At 44.2% G+C, this 17,179-nt stretch overlaps 1 protein-coding gene across 5 annotated transcripts in view; it reads right to left on the reverse strand.

Moving 5' to 3' along the window:
- The window catches only part of MGAT5 (alpha-1,6-mannosylglycoprotein 6-beta-N-acetylglucosaminyltransferase), a 257,920-nt gene that overhangs the window by 169,624 nt on the left and 71,117 nt on the right, over positions 1 to 17,179 (reverse strand). For all 5 annotated transcript variants that reach the window (XR_007768282.1, XR_007768280.1, XR_007768281.1 and 2 more), the window contains exon 2: positions 3,819 to 4,215. Coding sequence is in view for 1 of the 5 variants with exons in the window: in XM_050916018.1 (XP_050771975.1) it covers positions 3,819 to 4,059 (241 nt within the window). In the remaining 4 variants the exon portion in view is untranslated. The remainder of the gene's footprint in view (positions 1 to 3,818; positions 4,216 to 17,179) is intronic.

Genomic DNA, 17,179 nt, shown 5'->3' on the forward strand with positions numbered 1-17,179 from the left:
AAAAGGCAAAAAACTATTATGTACATAGTTTAGTCCTATTCAGTGTCTACTCGGAGCTTCTTGGCTTGTCTCTTGTATTCATTAAATGGAGCATCTCTTGTCACTGTCCAGCAATAGTCTGCAAGCATTGATGGGCTCCATTTGCCCTGATAGCCTGCCAGGAGATTCCACTGCTGTAGTCTGGAGCCCAACAGCTCTGCCTTACTCTTGGGTAGTTCCAAATCCCTGACAAGGTCATTCAGTTCACCTTGTGTTATGAGATGTGGTTCAGAGGAGGAGGATGGGAGAAAATCTGGTCCTGAACCATCAATGTCACAGGACCCACAAGTTTCATCCTCTTCCTCTTCTGACTCAAGTGAGAATGATTCTGGTGCATCAGGAACCGGCAGTCCTTCTCCGGGGGGTACTGGGCGTATAGCTTATGGAATGTTTGGATAATGCACAGTCCACTTTTTCTTCATTGACACATCTTTCCCAACTGGAGGCACCATGCAGAAGTAACAATTGCTGGTGTGATCTGTTGGCTCTCTCCAAATCATTGGCACTGCAAAAGGCATAGATTTCCTTTTCCTCTTCAACCACTGGCCAAGATTTGTTGCACAAGGGTTGCAGCATATGTGTGGGGCCCACCTCTTGTCCTGATCTCCAATTTTGCAGCCAAAATAAAGGTGAGAGGCTTTTTTAACCATAGTGGTTATACTGCGCTTTTGTGATGCAAAAGTCACTTCACCACAAACATAGCAGAAGTTATCTGCACTGTTCACACAAGTACGAGGCATCTCTGCTCACTTTGGCTAAACAGAAATGTGTCCCTTTGCAAAATCAAACACTGACAAATAAGAGAGCACGACACTGTATGATTTCTAGAGCTGATATAGGGCAATTTGTTCAGCAGAGTGATGTAAGCTTCCTTATGATTGCATCATCCATGACTTCTAGGAATAACATGATGCAATTCATATCATGTATGATGCAATACCAGCTTCAGATTGCATCATTCATTTTTTTGCCTAAAAAGCAAGTACTGTCCAAACTCAGTCATAGATTTATTCATTGATCCAGTTAAAGATGTTTTAAATTGAGATCCCTTCCCTTTATAACTCACTTATCCTCCGCCATTCCCAAGTCAAGGGTCGTATATACTGACCCAATAGCATATCTTGAAAACTAGAGCCAATCAACAATTTTAAGCATCATTTTCGTTCTCAGTGACCCAGAATTAATAAAGGTGGACTACATTTATTTCAGAAGCATTTTGGCTGTAGAGCAGTGTTATTTACCGCTTCACATAACACCTGATGAAATTAACAGGCAGCAGGTTTGAAACAAACAAAAGGAAGTACTACTTCGCACAACCTGTGGAACCACTGAATGTTGTGGGGCTAAAAGTATAACTGGATTAAAAAAAGAATTAGATAAATTCATGGAGGATAAGTATAATCAATGGCTATTAGCCAAGATGGTAGGGGTGGAACTCCATTTCCGGGTGTCCCTAAACCTCCAACTATCAGAAGCTGGAACTGGACGATAAGGGATGGATAGCTTGAAATTACCCTGTTTTGTTCATTCCCTCTGAAGCATCAGGTACTAGCCACTGTTAGAGACAGGATATGGAGATAGATGGACCAAACGTGTTACCCAGCATGGCAGTTTTTATGTTCTTAAACAATGTCATCACGATATTTTCTGTTTTATTAACTCTTTTCTAATAGTTCCTAACATTGTTAGATTTTGACTGCCAGTGCACATTGAGCAGATGTTTTCAGAGAACTATTCAGGATGACACTAAGATCTCTTTCTTGAGTGGTATCAGCTAATTTAAACTCCATCACTTTGTACGTATAGGTGAGATTATTTTTCCATTGTATATTGCTTTGCATTTATCAACACAATTTCACCTGCCATTTTGTTATAGAAGTGGCAAGAGGTGTCTTCCTCTCCCCGCTGTGGGGAATGGGTGAAGGCATAAGTGCTGACTGCCGGGGAAAAATTAGTGGGTTTTCTGCACCCACCAGCAGGCAAGCTCCTCCCTCCTCGTCTCCTTCTACTCCCGACAGCATGCCATGTCCCCACTCCTCCAAATCCCTCCCAGTACTTCTCGCCTCCCCCCTCCCCCTAGCTATTTGGTGGCACTTAGGACTTTCCGGGAGGGAGAGGGAGAAGTGGGGAAGCAGCACGCTCAGGGGAGGAGGCAGAGAAGAGGCAACGCAGAGGCGGGGATTTGGGGAAAGAGGGTGAAATTGGGGTGGGGACGTTGGGGAAGCGGTGGAATCGGGGTGGGGCTATGGCAAGGGTGGTCCACAGGCTGGACGAGGCGGGGCCGGGGTCGAGTACCCACCAGGCAGAGGGGAAGTTGGTGCCTATGAGTGAAGCACTAGTCTAAGGACAGCCACACCTGACACAAAAAATGCAACTGGGTCCCTTCCATCTCCCAATACAATGTCATGTAAGCAAGCTTCAGAACTATTGTTGGATGAGTATACCATATGACACTAAAGCATCACCATATCAATAAAAGCTTTTCCTTTTCTTCACCTAAGCAAAATAAGTAATTTACTGGCAGGGTATATAACTCTGGCCCTGTCCGATAAATAGAATTAAGCTGAGTCTTTGTGCTGGGTCATAGCAGATATTGGCACATTCACACACTTTCTCCAGCTCCGTATTGCCGAATGTTGGGGCAATATATGAGAGATCTAGCTGTGCTGTTTGCATCCTTTCTACTACAAACCCAGCTGCTGCAACTTCATATTAATCATCACAGGAGTATGATACATTCTGGGTGATCATTTTTTATGGTGTTTCTAAGATAACACTTCTTTTCAATTCTTAGGCATGTTTCAAACTCTAGCACCTTCCCCTTGTATCACTGAGACTCTTCCACGTGGGTTCTCAGTTTTCCAAGGTTTTATACACACTCCAATTCATCTTTCAACAAAGAAGAATAATGTGAACTGAAACCAGACCATTCTGAGAAGAATCTCTCTGGCAAGGCTGAAGAACAAACTTTGGTTCTCAGCCAGCGGAAACGCAGGAACCGCGTTGGTCACTGCCAGCTATTAATAATCTTAGCTTGGAATTTTTCTGTAAGAATAGAAAAAACTGAAGCATCACATTCAAACCACAAAGGCAGAGCTGCCCCTGAATCTAGAAAGTGCAGACTAAACTAAGAGATCATAAAGTAGTTGGGGATTTGTGAGAGAGTGACTTGATTGTTCCTATTGATGACTGGTTATATTCTGTCTGCTGGACAGACTGTGGCCAGAAAACCCATTAACCTTAATTAGTACAGATAATTATTTTAAAACAGAATCAATGTAGCGCTGAAGTTTCCATTATAAAGGCAAACGTTTATGGCTTAACATGAGTACAAATATTACAGTTACAGAATTAATGGTGCATTTCCCCCCACAACCATCCACTCTTACAGTAATTGTACAGTTTCACTGAGGAAAACGAAGGCTGGATTTGGGGGATTCAGCACCACAGAACCCTACTCTGCTGGGGCTTTGAGCCCAATAGGCTTAAGGGACAGGACTGGTAAATCAGTAATTAAGACTATGGGAGAGAATGACCAGTGGACTGAAGAAACCATAAGGCACTATTTCAACCTACAGCAGAATGGCTCCACTGCTCCTCCACACCTTGTGAGCAGAGGATTTCCTCCCACTGTCCTTGGAGAGATTGCCGGTACACAGCTTGGTCAATTTGGCTGTATGATGAGATCAATTTTTTGGGCCACAATTAATGTTGAGAAAACAAATTAATTAACCAGCATTTTCTAGGAAGCTTCTAGGTATTCTAGAATATGTACTCACCATATGCTGTCATTGTCCCAACATAAGGCCCATCAACCACATTTCTATTTTCTTCTGCCAATGCCTTGATATATCTTTTGCTGAGATCCAATATCTGCTCACGAAGCACTGAACTGCTTTCATGCTGAGTTCGCTGCTGAATAGTAAAATGCAGAAGCATCATTCCCCAAATAAAGCCAAAAGTCACCAGAAAAAAGCCAAGTTTCTGAGAAGATAGTTTCCATGGAGTAAAGAATGCCATGGCTTCCCAACAGCTTCACAATCTCTGCACGGGTTCTTAAAGCATGAAACCAAGGAGCAAATGCATGATCCAGGTATGTAAAGATCACAATGCAGGAATCAATCTCACTCTGGTGCATTAGTCAGTGTATTTCCTCCTTTCAGTTCCATCCTGCTGCTGCCGAAACAAAGAAAAAAAGGCACATGGTCACCATAAAGTACTAGAGTATCTCCAAGCTGTATTTTGTTTGTACTGTAACTTTTGCTAAAATATGAGTAGAAAACATGCTTTCTTTGTAAATTAATTTTTTATACTTTACAATATGAATCAGAGCAGGAACAAGCTGAGAAAAGATTTGGAAAGAGAACAAATATTAAAAAATTAAATGCATGTTAACCCAGTGTAGAACACCTTTGAAAATTTGGACCAAATTCAATTCTTTAAAAAGTTTTCGATCTGGATTTCGAGGTAAAGGTATTTTAGTGCAATGGGTGAATGAAGATCTTATCTTGCCAATATAGTAGATTTAAAACAATCCTACCATAATTCTTTTCTCAGAGAACAAGTAATTTTAGCTGGCAGTGACAGTGCTATTTGTTTCTGGCAAGAGATAGGGCATATGGCTAGATAGGTGATAGGAAAGGGGATTCTCTCAAGGGAAAAAGGAAAAAAAGTGTTCTGCATTATTTAAGCAAACGCAAGCTCTCTTGCCTTACATTACAAGTATTCAGAGGATTGTAAGAATCTCTTATTGTTTTTGTGTGGCCTCAGTGCCATGTGTCACAGAGGAATAGCTTCAAAGTTATTTCATCATGACTAAGAGTTCAATCAGCACATTTCTGTGCCACACTTATGAATATATTTCTGAACTGTCACACTACACCATTTTGTGTTTTAAAATGCTCTCACTGTTCTAATTTCAGCATCTGCAATTTCAGCAAAGAGTTAGTATATGACTACCTAAAAATCAAGTAGTGGCTCCATTTTTGCATAACACTCAAAACCCAGCCAACACCCAATTTTAGGAACGTATTAGTTAATGTTAAACAGAACAAGGAAAGCTTACTTGGGAAGTTTCAAGTCAGGTTTTTTAGCATAAAACACTGTAAAATAGAGAAATACTAAAAGGAAATTAAGTGTAACCTAGATTAATAAAGCATTATCCTTTTAACTTTATAATGTTCCCAGACAGGACTATAGAACACACAATGTTCTCTTTCTATTTTGTACTTGCACAGATAATGTAGATGTTGCCTGTTTTAATAGAGTAACTTGATATGCCTGCTAGCACTGCTGTACATACTTATGGGCACATCAAAAATTCTATCAGAAGCCTTGCTTTTAGTAGAATTAACCACTCCTTAGAGGAAAATGGCCACCTCGGGCCAGAATATAGTGCAAAAAAAGTCTTGTGCATGCACTTTCATTAGTGAAATACAATTAGTCCAAAGATCATTATGTACCAAAGGGAGTTCTGCGGTGCATCTATTTTGCTTTAATTCCTGTAATGCTGAAAAGTTCCATTTATAGTTTTGCTTTGTACCCATGCTAGCTTTAAAAAGGGCTAGTGTGAGAAAAATTGAAATTGTTTGTACTTGTTTTTGCTATAGATAACGTAGCATACCGTTCAAGTGAACTTTGGTTAGGTACGCTTCAGAAACCCATCCAGAAAGTAGTAAAATTGTTTTACTAGTTCTATCTCCACAAGCCTAGGGAGGCTAAAACATTTCCTGGTGATCACACTGGGGAAGTTCTATTCTTTCCGTTTAATTCTATTCTGAGAACTCTTTTTCCAATCACCTATATTGGAAAATATATGGATTTAAAGTTTTGCCATTCTCTTGTAATATCCAAGTGTGAAAATGCTGGAAAGTCAATAAGTAAAAACACTCTATGATTTAAAATCAAAGACATCCAAGACACAAATTCCCACAATGAACTGAAATTTCATATAAAAGTTGTCAGCCCTATATTAATAAAATTTTTAACCATTACAATTATATTTCTTTCCATAATTATACTGTGCTTGAAGACTGGGCAAGGCAAAACAAGAGTAAACAAAATGCATGGCATAAATGAGGTTGTGATGTTGCACTCTATATGATTTTATGAAAATATGCTAATAAGTGAGAATATAACAACTGGAATACGCTTCATGCAAAAGGCCTCTTGTAAGGTATCATTACAAAGCTTATCATCTACTGAGTGTGGTCAACCTATTTGTATAAATGTATCATTCTTGTATCTGAAACTAGAAATATGAAATATAACTAAGATCATATTGTAACTACGTAAAGTGTGGGCCACTAATAGTGGCTTGGAATCTAGATAAAAAGAACGAGGAGTACTTGTGGCATCTTAGAGACTAACAAATTTATTTGAGCATAAGCTTTCATGGGCTGAGGAAGTGGGCTTTAGCCCACGAAAGCTTATGCCCAAATAAATTTGTTAATCTCTAAGGTGCCACAAGTACTCCTCGTTCTTTTTGCTGATACAGACAAACACGGCTACCACTCTGAAACCTGGAATCTTGATGGCTCCCATCAAGTAGGACAATTCGCTGTAAATGGTTCTGTTTACTTGCAAGCCTTCCTGTGAGTCAGGCAAAGAAGAATGAAGGCTTGGGATCTCACAGGACATGTGACCGTGTCACCTGGTACTGGAATCCACCTTAAACCTGGTGCTTTTCCTGTTAGAAGGAGGGGTGGGTACCCAGAGAGAAAAGATTCCCACCATGTGCCAAAGCTATATAAAGGGGTGAAACAGAACAAAGAGGGCTGCAGTCATGAAAAAAACCCTCCTACCACCTGAGCTGGAACAAAGACCAGGGGAAATGATTGTGCCCAGACTAGAAAGGAGTCTAGTCTGTGAAAGAAGCTTATTGGAACATCTCTGAGGGTGAGATTTACCTATATTCAGTTTCTTAAACATATTAGGCCGAGACTTGCATGTTTTATTTTGCTTGGTAAGTTACTTTGTTCTGTCTGTTATTATTTGGAACTACTTAAATCCTACTTTTTATACTTAATAAAATCACTTTTGCTTATTAATTAACCCAGAGTATGCAATTAATACCTGGGGGAGCAAACAGCTGTGCATCTCTCTCTATTAGTGTTATAGAGGGCAGAAAATTTATGAGTTTACCCTGTATAAGCTTTATACAGAGTAAAACAGATTTATATGGTGTTGGCTTCCATTGGGAGTTGGGCGTCCGGGTGCTGGAAACAGGAACACTTGCTAAGCCGTTTTCAGTTAAGTCTGGTGGTTCAGACCCTGGGTCTGTGTTGCAGCAGTTTAGCGTATCTGGCTCCACAAGGTAGGGTTCTGAAGTCCCAAGCTGGCAGGAAAGATGGGCTCAGAGGTAGTCTCTGCATGTCAGGTGACAGTCCCAAGGGGGTCTCTGAGACCAAACCCATCACAGAGGTCTGTGACAAAGTTCCTCCTCTACCTTGGTGAGTCCTGCGCTTATTGGCAGATTTGTTCACCTCAGTGATCTCCTCCACAGTCTGGATCAACTCTTCCTGTGTCTGATCAGGAGCTGGGAGGTTTGGGGGGAACCCGGGCCAGCCCTCTACTCTGGGTTCCAGCCCAGGGCCCTATGGATTTGCAGCTGTCTATAGTGCCTCTTCTAACAGTTGTGTGACAGCTACACCTCCCTGGGCTACTTCCCCAAGGCCTCCTCCAAACACCTTCTTTATCCTAACCACAGGACCTTCCTCCTGGTGTCTGATAATGCTTGTACTCCTTAGTCCTTCAGCAGCATACCCCCTCAGTCTCAGCTCCTTGTGTCTCTTGCTCCCAGCTCCTCACATGCACTTCCTCTCATCTGGCTCCTCCCCATCTGACTGGAGAGAGCTCCTTTTAAAACCCAGGTGCCCTGATTAGCCTGCCTTGATTGGCTGCAGGTGTTCTAATCAGCCTGTCTGCCTTAATGGGTTCTAGCAAGTTCCTGACTACTCTAGTACAGACCCTGTTCTGGTCACTCAGGGAACAGAAAACTACTTACCCAGTGACCAGTATATTTGCCCTCTACCAGACTCCTGCACCCCACTGGCCTGGGTCTGTCACATATCCCTCCTCCCTGCTCAACACCAAGGGGTTGGGCAGTTTGGGAAGCCAGACAGGGCACACGTGACAAGCCATCGGCATTGCCGTGACGGCTCCCTGCTCTGTGTTGCACATGGAACTGGAAAGGTTGGAGGGATAATAACCACCTGGTAACCCTTGTGTTCTTCTCCTTGTTCCACTGCATCCATTGGAGAGGGGCATGGTCGGTCATGAGGACAAATCTGCGCCCGAGTAAGTAGTCGCGCAATGCTTCCATGGCCCTTTTTACGGCAAGGCACTCCCTCTCCAGCACTGCATATTTTTGTTTCCTCAGAAGGAGTTTCCTACTGAGGTAGAGAATCAGGTGTTCCTCCTCCCCGACCATCTGTGATAGGACGGCCCCCAACCCTACTTCCGATGCATCCGTCTGCAGGATAAATTCCTTGGTGAAATCAGGGGCTAGTAGGACAGGGTTACTGCAGAGGGCATCTGTGAATGCTTCCTCTGCTGCATCAGACCCCTTCACCAGATCAGGTTCATGGGCTTTTACTAGGTCAGTCAGGGGACTTGCCCTTTTGGCAAAGTGGGGGATAAATCTTTGGTAATACCCCACTACACCAAGGAATGCCCGGACTTGTTTCTTGCGAGGTGGTCGCGGCCAATTTTGGATGGCCTCCAACTTGTTCACTTGGGGTTTTACCAGACCTTTTCCCACAATGTAGCCAAGATATTTGGCCTCCGTAAACCCTACAGCGCACTTGGCAGGGTTTGCTGTAAGGCCAGCTCACCTGAAGGTATCAAAGACTGCCTCCACCTTCTCTAGGTGACTTTCCCAGTCTGAGGTATGAATGACCACATCGTCCAAGTAGGCAGCAGCATAACTGTTATGCGGGCGTAATAGCTTATCCATGAGGCGCTGGAAAGTAGCTGGGCCCCCATGTAGTCCAAAAGGGAGGACAGTATATTGGAAAAGACCCTCTGGTGTAGAGAACGCAATCTTTTCCTTTGCGTCTTCTGCAAGGGGAATCTGCCAGTACCCCTTTGTCAAGTCTAGAGTAGTCAAGTACCGGGCATTCCCCAGACGGTCCGCTAGCTCATCTATGCGAGATATGGGGTACACGTCAAACTGGGATACTTCATTTAGTCGCTAGAAGTCATTGCAAAACCTTGTGGTGCCATCACGTTTGGGCACCAGCACGACTGGGCTGGACCACTGACTGTGGGATTCTTCGATGATCCCCAGCTCCAGCATTTTTTTACTTCTGCTTTTATTTCCTCCCTTTTGGCCGCTGGCACCCGATAGGGCCTCATTGTTATTCTGGCCCCAGGGTTCGTCACGACGTGGCGATACATCTCGGTTGTTCGACCCGGTTTTGTCGAGAACACATCTTGGTTCCGGAAGATTATCTCAGACACCTCATTCTTCTGGTCTGGTTTAAATCAGGAGATATTCTCACCTGTTTGGAAGGCTTGTTTTCCTGGGTTAGGTCTTTTTGGACACTTATGCACGCCTCTTGTGCATTCCAGGGTTTCAGAAGGTTGATGTGATAAATCTGTTCTTGTTTTTGGCATCCTGGCTGCCGCACCTTGTAGGTTCCTTCTCCCACAGGTTCAACTCCCACAGGTTCAACCACCTCTGCCATTGGGCCAGAAGCTTGCTTTCTGCCATGGGTACCAACACCATCACCCGATCCCCTGATTGGAACTGTCAGACTTTTGCTTGGCGATTGTAATAGGTTCTCTGGGCCTCTTGGGCCTTTTCCAAATGTTCCCGTACAATAGGAGTGACACAGGCTATCCGGTCTCGCATCTGTATTACATGTTCTATTATCTTTCTCCCCTCATTGGGTTCCTCTTCCCAGATCTCTTTGGCAATGTCTAGTATGCCACAGGGGTGACGCCCATATAATAACTCGAAGTGGGAAAACACAGTTGACGCCTGAGGTATCTCCTGGATAGCGAACATAAGGTAGGGTGGTAGGGCGTCCCAATCCTTCCCGTCCCGACTTACCACCTTCCTTATCATAGCCTTGAGGGTTCGGTTAAACCTTTCTACCAATCCATCAGTCTGTGGATGGTAGACTGAAGTTCTCAGGGTATGTATATGGAGCAGCGTACAGAGGTCCTTCATTAGTTTTGACATAAATGAGGTTCCTTGGTCTGTTAATATCTCCTTTGGTAGCCCCACTCGGGCAAAGATCCCTAGCAGCTCTTTGGCTATCGTTTTAGAGGCTGTGTTCCGCAGGGTGATGGCTTCTGGGTAGCGAGTAGCATAGTCCAAAACAACAAGTATATATTGGTGGCCCCGAGCCGTCTTCTCCAGGGGTCCCACTAGGTCCATGGCTATTCGCTCAAAGGAGACCTCTATGATGGGAAGGGGTATTAAAGGTGCCCTCATGTGGGGACGGTGCAGCTGACACTCTGGGCAGGACGCATAGTACCCCCGTACTTCTTCGTGTACTCCGGGCCAGAAGAACCATCGTAGCACTCGTGCCAGGGTCTTCTCTACCCCCAAATGCCCCCCAAAAAGGTGACTATGAGCAAGACTTAATACAGCATTCTGGTGTTTGTGAGGTACTAGGATCTGCTGCGTCTTCTGCCCCTGTACTGGTGCAACTCGGTATAAGAAATTCTTCTTCATTATGAAGTAGGGTCCTGGTCCCTGGGTTTTCCCTTCCACGGGGACCCCATCTATTTCAGTCACTTCCTTCCTAATGTTGTCGTACCTTGGGTCTTCGGCCTGGTCTCGTCCAAAATTTCCTCTTCCGGGACTAATCTGTCCAAGATCTAGGGGCCCAGTCTCTGTTGCCTCTACTGGTTCAGAAACCCTAGGGTGGGGGTCAGACTCGGGTGCTTCTCCCTCCGGGGTGGCCTCCTTTTCAGCTGCTCGGGTCCGCCTGTCTACGAGAGCAACCCTCTGGCTTTGAGTCAGTATTCAGGTTCCCAAGGCCTTAGCTGCCCTCCTTTCCCTTTTCGACTTTCTACCACGTCTGGGAATGGAAAATAAATCTGGGGATATTTCAGAGAAAACTGGGGGTTGACAGTCTACTATGGAGGCCTCACTAACTTCAGGGTTCCCCTTTTCCTCCAATACTCCTACTGGGATTAAGTTTCCAAACCCTGGGAAGTCCCTCCTTATGAGCACTGGGTATGGGAGTTTAGGGACTACACCTGCTGCTACCTCAGTAGTGTTCCCCTGAATCTCGAGTTTTACTGGGATGGTGGGGTAATAACCCAACTGTCCCATGGATGCATGTTATCCCCGTACGCTTAGCCCGCAGCAACTGACTACACTTCACAAGCTTCCCCGAGATAAGCGTGATAGCACTCCCCAAATCAACCAGTGCTGTGGTCTCTACCCCATTTAGCTTTACTGGTCTGGTATACATATGTGGGGTTAGTGAGACCCCCACTAGGTGGATTAGGGAGCATGGGTCTGCCCAGTTCCTCAGGTTACACTGCATCGGCTCCTCAGCACTGGGACATTGTGCAGCTATATGTCCCCATTCCCTGCAGGCATAATATCTATATGGAGCCCTAGGCATTCCCCGGTCTCTTGGTTTGGGCAGTCCAACCTCATGATCCTCTTCTCTCTCAGCTCTCTGACTCTTTGTGGCTTCTGGTGAGCCTTCAGCTCCTTTCTTTTTCCACCTGGGCTCCCCTGGTGCCCCGTCACTCGAGCTCTAGGGCTTAGTGTTGCTAGTTTAACCCGGGGAGCCTCTTCCTTAACTGGTCGGGTCAGCTCCCTCGCTGTCCTTCACCTCTCTACCAGTGCAACAACCTCATCATAGGTGGAGGGTTCGTTCTGGCTTACCCAGGTACGAAGGTCTGGCGGTAGTCCCCTCATATATCAGTCAATGACCAGAACCTCTAGTATCTCTTCCGGACTCCGGGATTCCGTTCGCAATCACTTTTGTGCGAGATGGATGAGGTCATACAATTGGGACCGTGGGGTTTTATTTTCCTGGTACCTCCACTCGTGATACTGCTGGGCCTGCACTGCAGTCGTTACCCCAGATCTGGCCAGGATCTCTGCTTTCAGTTGGGGGTAGTCTGCTGCAGCCTCTTCAGGTAGATCATAGTAATCCTTCTGGGCCTCTCCACACAGGAATGGGGCAAGGATGCCAGACCACTGATCTTGAGGTCAGGCCTCCCGTAGGGCTGTCCTCTCAAAGGCCAGAAGGTATGCCTCTACATCATCCTCCCGCGTCATTTTCTGCAGCCAATGGCTGGCCCATATGAACTGCATCCTATCATGGCCGTGGTTCAGCTCTGTAAGGGTCTTTACCTGGTTTACCAGTTCTCGCAGCACAGCTCGGTCTTGAGAAGCCTGGTCTATCAGCAGGTGATTAGTCTCTTACTGCAGCCGCACTGCCTCCTGTTGGGCAGCTGTCTGGACACGGGTAGCCTCCTGCTGGGCCGCCATAGCTTGTATCAATGCCCGCACTAAGTCTTCCATTGTGGTGAAAAAAAATAAACCTTCTACTTTTTTTTTTTTAAATCACCCTCCTTCTTCTGCCACACTGTGCACACCAATATCGCACTCCTGACACCAGTTGTGACAAAGTTCCTCCTCTATCTTTGTGGGTCCTGCGCTTATTGGCAGATTTGCTCACCTCAGTGATCTCCTCCACAGTCTGGATCAACTCTTCCTGTGTCTGATCAGGAGTTGGGAGGTTTGGGGGGAACCCGGGCCAGCCCTCTACTCTGGGTTCCAGCCCAGGGCCCTATGGATTTGCAGCTGTCTATAGTGCCTCTTCTAACAGTTGTGTGACAGCTACACCTCCCTGGGCTACTTCCCCAAGGCCTCCTCCAAACACCTTCTTTATCCTAACCACAGGACCTTCCTCCTGGTGTCTGATAATGCTTGTACTCCTTAGTCCTCCAGCAGCATACCCTCTCAGTCTCAGCTCCTTGTGTCTCTTGCTCCCAGCTCCTCACACGCACTTCCTCTCATCTGGCTCCTCCCCATCTGACTGGAGAGAGCTCCTTTTAAAACCCAGGTGCCCTGATTAGCCTGCCTTGATTGGCTGCAGGTGTTCTAATCAGCCTGTCTGCCTTAATGGGTTCTAGCAAGTTCCTGACCACTCTAGTGCAGACTCTGCTCTGGTCACTCGGGGAACAGAAAACTACTCACCCAGTGACTAGTATATTTGCCCTCTACCAGACTCCTGCACCCCACTGGCCTGGGTCTGTCACAGGTCCTATAAGGTTTTTATTGATGTTTGTTTAGGGCAGAGGTTCCCAAACTAAGGGTGCAGCCTGTGCGAGGGGTGATAAGATTATCCAGGGGCACAAAGACCTGATGGGGCCAGGCTGAAAGGCTGGAGTCAAGAGAGGGCTCTGTCCATCAGGGGATGCAGACAGGGCTCTGTGCAGGTGGTCTCAGCTGCCAGGATCAAGCTCCCTGTATGCCTCATTCCCCCACTGTTGCAGCTGCCATCACCAGCAGTTATGTTCCTCTGATAGGGATGCTGGCAAAGACTCTGGGAGCAAGGAACAGAAGGCTACACCCAAAGAATACTGACACTCCTCCCTCACCAAACAGTGCCTCTTCCTGACCGTGACCCTGACCCTTCAGTGCAGCTTCAGGGCACACAGCCCCATCCACTTGCCCTGCCAGACAGAGCCTGCACAGGGAAAGTAGACGTGGCCAAGCTCAAGCTCTGGATGGATAAAATTAACATTAACAAAAAAAAACCAAACAATGTAACAACTGCCATTTTCACAAAAAAATGTTAACACTGTCAATTTTTGAAGGCATTAGAATTTTTCTTGGACTTAAAACAAAATACACATAATAGATTCTCTTGCAGATTTGTGTATTGAATATGATAGGAAGAAAACTAATGCAATGGAATCCAGTGAAGATCATGAGCTGAACTGAAGTGTGCATAACAAATTAGTTAAAATTTCCATGAAAAAGATTACAGGGAGGAAGAAAGACTACCCAACCTCCTTCGTGTGACTACGAACAAGATGAATGTTCCAGCTTCCACGGTCTAAATAAAAGTAGCCACTCTGGACAACTACTCAATCATTTAGTCTACTAATTCTTAGTTTAGGAATTTTAATGTCTAGGAGCTTGATTAATACTCAGAATCCTATAGCCAGGTGATCTTTAGTTTCATAGTACCATTGAGTATATGAGGACTTAAATACATGTATGAAGACAAGTTCTCTGCTCCAAAGAGCTTGAAATTTAGGGCCCTGATTCTGCAAAGACTTCAGCAGGACTTCTCAGTGTATGAAGCTCAGCATCTACATAGTCTTGTCGGGATAAGAGCCTAAACTGTCACCACACAAAGGCCAGAAGGGAACTTCGAAGTTCAGAAACCAAGTATGCAGCATAAAACAGATTTTAGTGGTATTGTTTTGGTGGAGAGCCATGAAAGTAATTAAAACTGAACTCAATTACAGTTAAACACACAAACACAATTTCTTACTGTAAGCTACTTTGAATGGTTGCCTATGTACTTTGAGGTGTTTGGTGACCTTAGAGAGTCCCTTCTTCATGCACAGTAACATGAGCTAAACAATCACCAAGTTTAAATACATTGAGACTGGTAGCACAATATTTTTAGTGAGGCCTCAAATCAGGAATTCTCTCCTCCACAGTTTAACAGAACCTGAATTAGTTGATTAGCATGCTTCAAAATCTATTTTCCCCAAAACATCATCATCATGTATTCTTGAGTTTGAGTGGACGAGAGGGACCTTAGATGGTAGACATTGTTCCACATGTATATTTTGTACATGTCTCTAAAGTGATTGGCAAAAGTTAAAAAAAAAAATCTGGTCTCTGATTTGGCTCACGGATGTGGGGATCCAACTACTTTAGATGGGACTGCACCACAACCTAAAATACCAAATACTCCATTAAGTACTGTACAGAAGTAGATTTGATGTAAAAGCATTTGAGAATTGTAACCAAGCAGAATTATCTTTAGATAAGGTGCTGAAAATAGCTGATAGGCCAAACAAAACAAAAAAACTGTATGAGAACACTCTGCTGGAAATAGCCAGGAATTTATGTTATTTATGTGTTCTAACAAAAAAAGAAGCTCTTTATTTAAGAGCAATTTGAAATGCATCTCTTTAAGCAAAAATGGTAAGTCACATCACCCCAACTAAAATTGACACTCAGGCTATACAAGTTTTTCATGTTTCTGAAATTATTTTCATAAAAAGAAGTTCATGATAATTGCAACACTACAAAAAAATTGGGTCAGAATCATCTTCAGTAATTAAGAAAATAGATAGCCCTTTTTCTACTGAATTAATCACTCTGATAAGAAACTGCCAGTTTCTGATATTTCATGCCAGTAGGAGGAAAAAAACACACCACTTCTTAAAACAAACAAACAAACAAACAAACATGTTTTCAGCAGTTTCATGAAACAAGCAATGCCCCCTCCCATTTTTTTTTAAATGAAACACACAGTCCAGTTATAAAAGGCACAGTGGTCCCCTACTCACTACACTGGAATATTTGGTAAAAAGAACCCCACCACTTTATTTAGACTAAGGATACGTCTACACCATGGGTGCTACATGGCACAGCTGCAGCTACACCACATTTGCCCCATAGCGTAGATGCTTCTTACATCAATGAAAGGGATTTTTCCATTGATGTAGGTAATCCACCTACCCAAGCAGCATTAGCTAGGTTGACAAAAGAATTCTTCCATCAGCTAGCCACATCTACACTGGGGTTTAGGTTGACTTACCTACAGTGCTAGGTGGTGTGAACTTCTCATACTCCAAGCAACGTAGCTACAATAATCTAAATTAAGAGTAGACCAGGGCTAAATTATTCAGGCAAAGACTCTATAAAGTGCCCTACAAACATATGGTGCTATTTCTATGTTAAATAATAAATGGCATACCTTACTCAGCATTCTAAGCCATCTAATTGACATTGTAATGTACAAAACTACAAAGAGTATATCTACAAAGCAAACGCTGAGCACTAGTGTAGTTGCCTGAGCTAGCGCAGGTAACAACAGCAGTTAAGACAGTGCAGTACAGGTAGCGCAAGTCTGGCACTGATCCCAGGTAGGGACAAAGCACTGTGCTACTGTGTCTGCTGTTATTACCCAGGCTAGCTGGATTCAAGCTAGCTAGTATAGGCAAGCCCATGAGTTTTTGCTGTGTAGATACACCCTCAAGTAGCAGTGTGATCTGTAGACCCAGAATGACGCAGTTTTCATATTGAAAAGTGCATACTAATTTAAATTCCTTGCTATCAAATATCCAAAGTTAAAAAAAATCCTCTGGTGCACTCTGATGCAGAGAGGTGGAAAACCCTTTACACTTAACATAAGAACGGCCATACTGGTTCAGACCAAAGTTCCATCAAGCCCAGTATCCTGTCCTCTGACAGTAGCCAATGGCAGGTGCCCCAAAGGGAATAAACAGACAGGGCCTGGATCACTTGATGATAACCTGTCACCCAATCCCAGCTTCTGGCAAACAGAGGCTAGGGACACCATTCCTGCCCATCCTGGCTAATAGCCATTCATGGACCTATCTTCCATGAATCTATCTAGCTCCATTCCACCCAAATATTGTAATAAATAATTCCACATTAAAACCAAGGCTAACCTGATATTTATTCACTTCAGAGTTTCATGCCTCCCTATTTACATTAATCCTGGTTTCTTTTTAAATAAAGTCTATATCCCACAGTCTGAAATATACATCCATTCAGATTTGTTTAAATACACCTCTACCCCAATATAACGTGACCTGATATAACACGAATTAGGATATAACACGGTAAAGCAGAGCTCTGGGGAGTGGGGCTGCACGCTCTGGCGGATCAAAGCAAGTTCAATATAACACAGTTTCATCTATAACGTGGTAAGATTTTTTGGCTCCCAAGGACAGCTTTATATCAGGGTAGAGGTGTACTGTGAAGTCAGATAGAACTATTGTGTCATCTTTAACTCACTACCTTGCATACAAGTACCACTGCTTATATGGACATTAGGTTAGACTACTATATGTGATCGTACAACCTATGTTGAGATGGTCAAGCAGAATGGGCTGTTTGGATTTGTTAAACAATACTGAGATAAGATTTAACAGC

Source organism: Gopherus flavomarginatus, chromosome 10 (assembly GCF_025201925.1).
Source record: "Gopherus flavomarginatus isolate rGopFla2 chromosome 10, rGopFla2.mat.asm, whole genome shotgun sequence".
NCBI classification, from domain to species: Eukaryota; Metazoa; Chordata; order Testudines; family Testudinidae; genus Gopherus; species Gopherus flavomarginatus.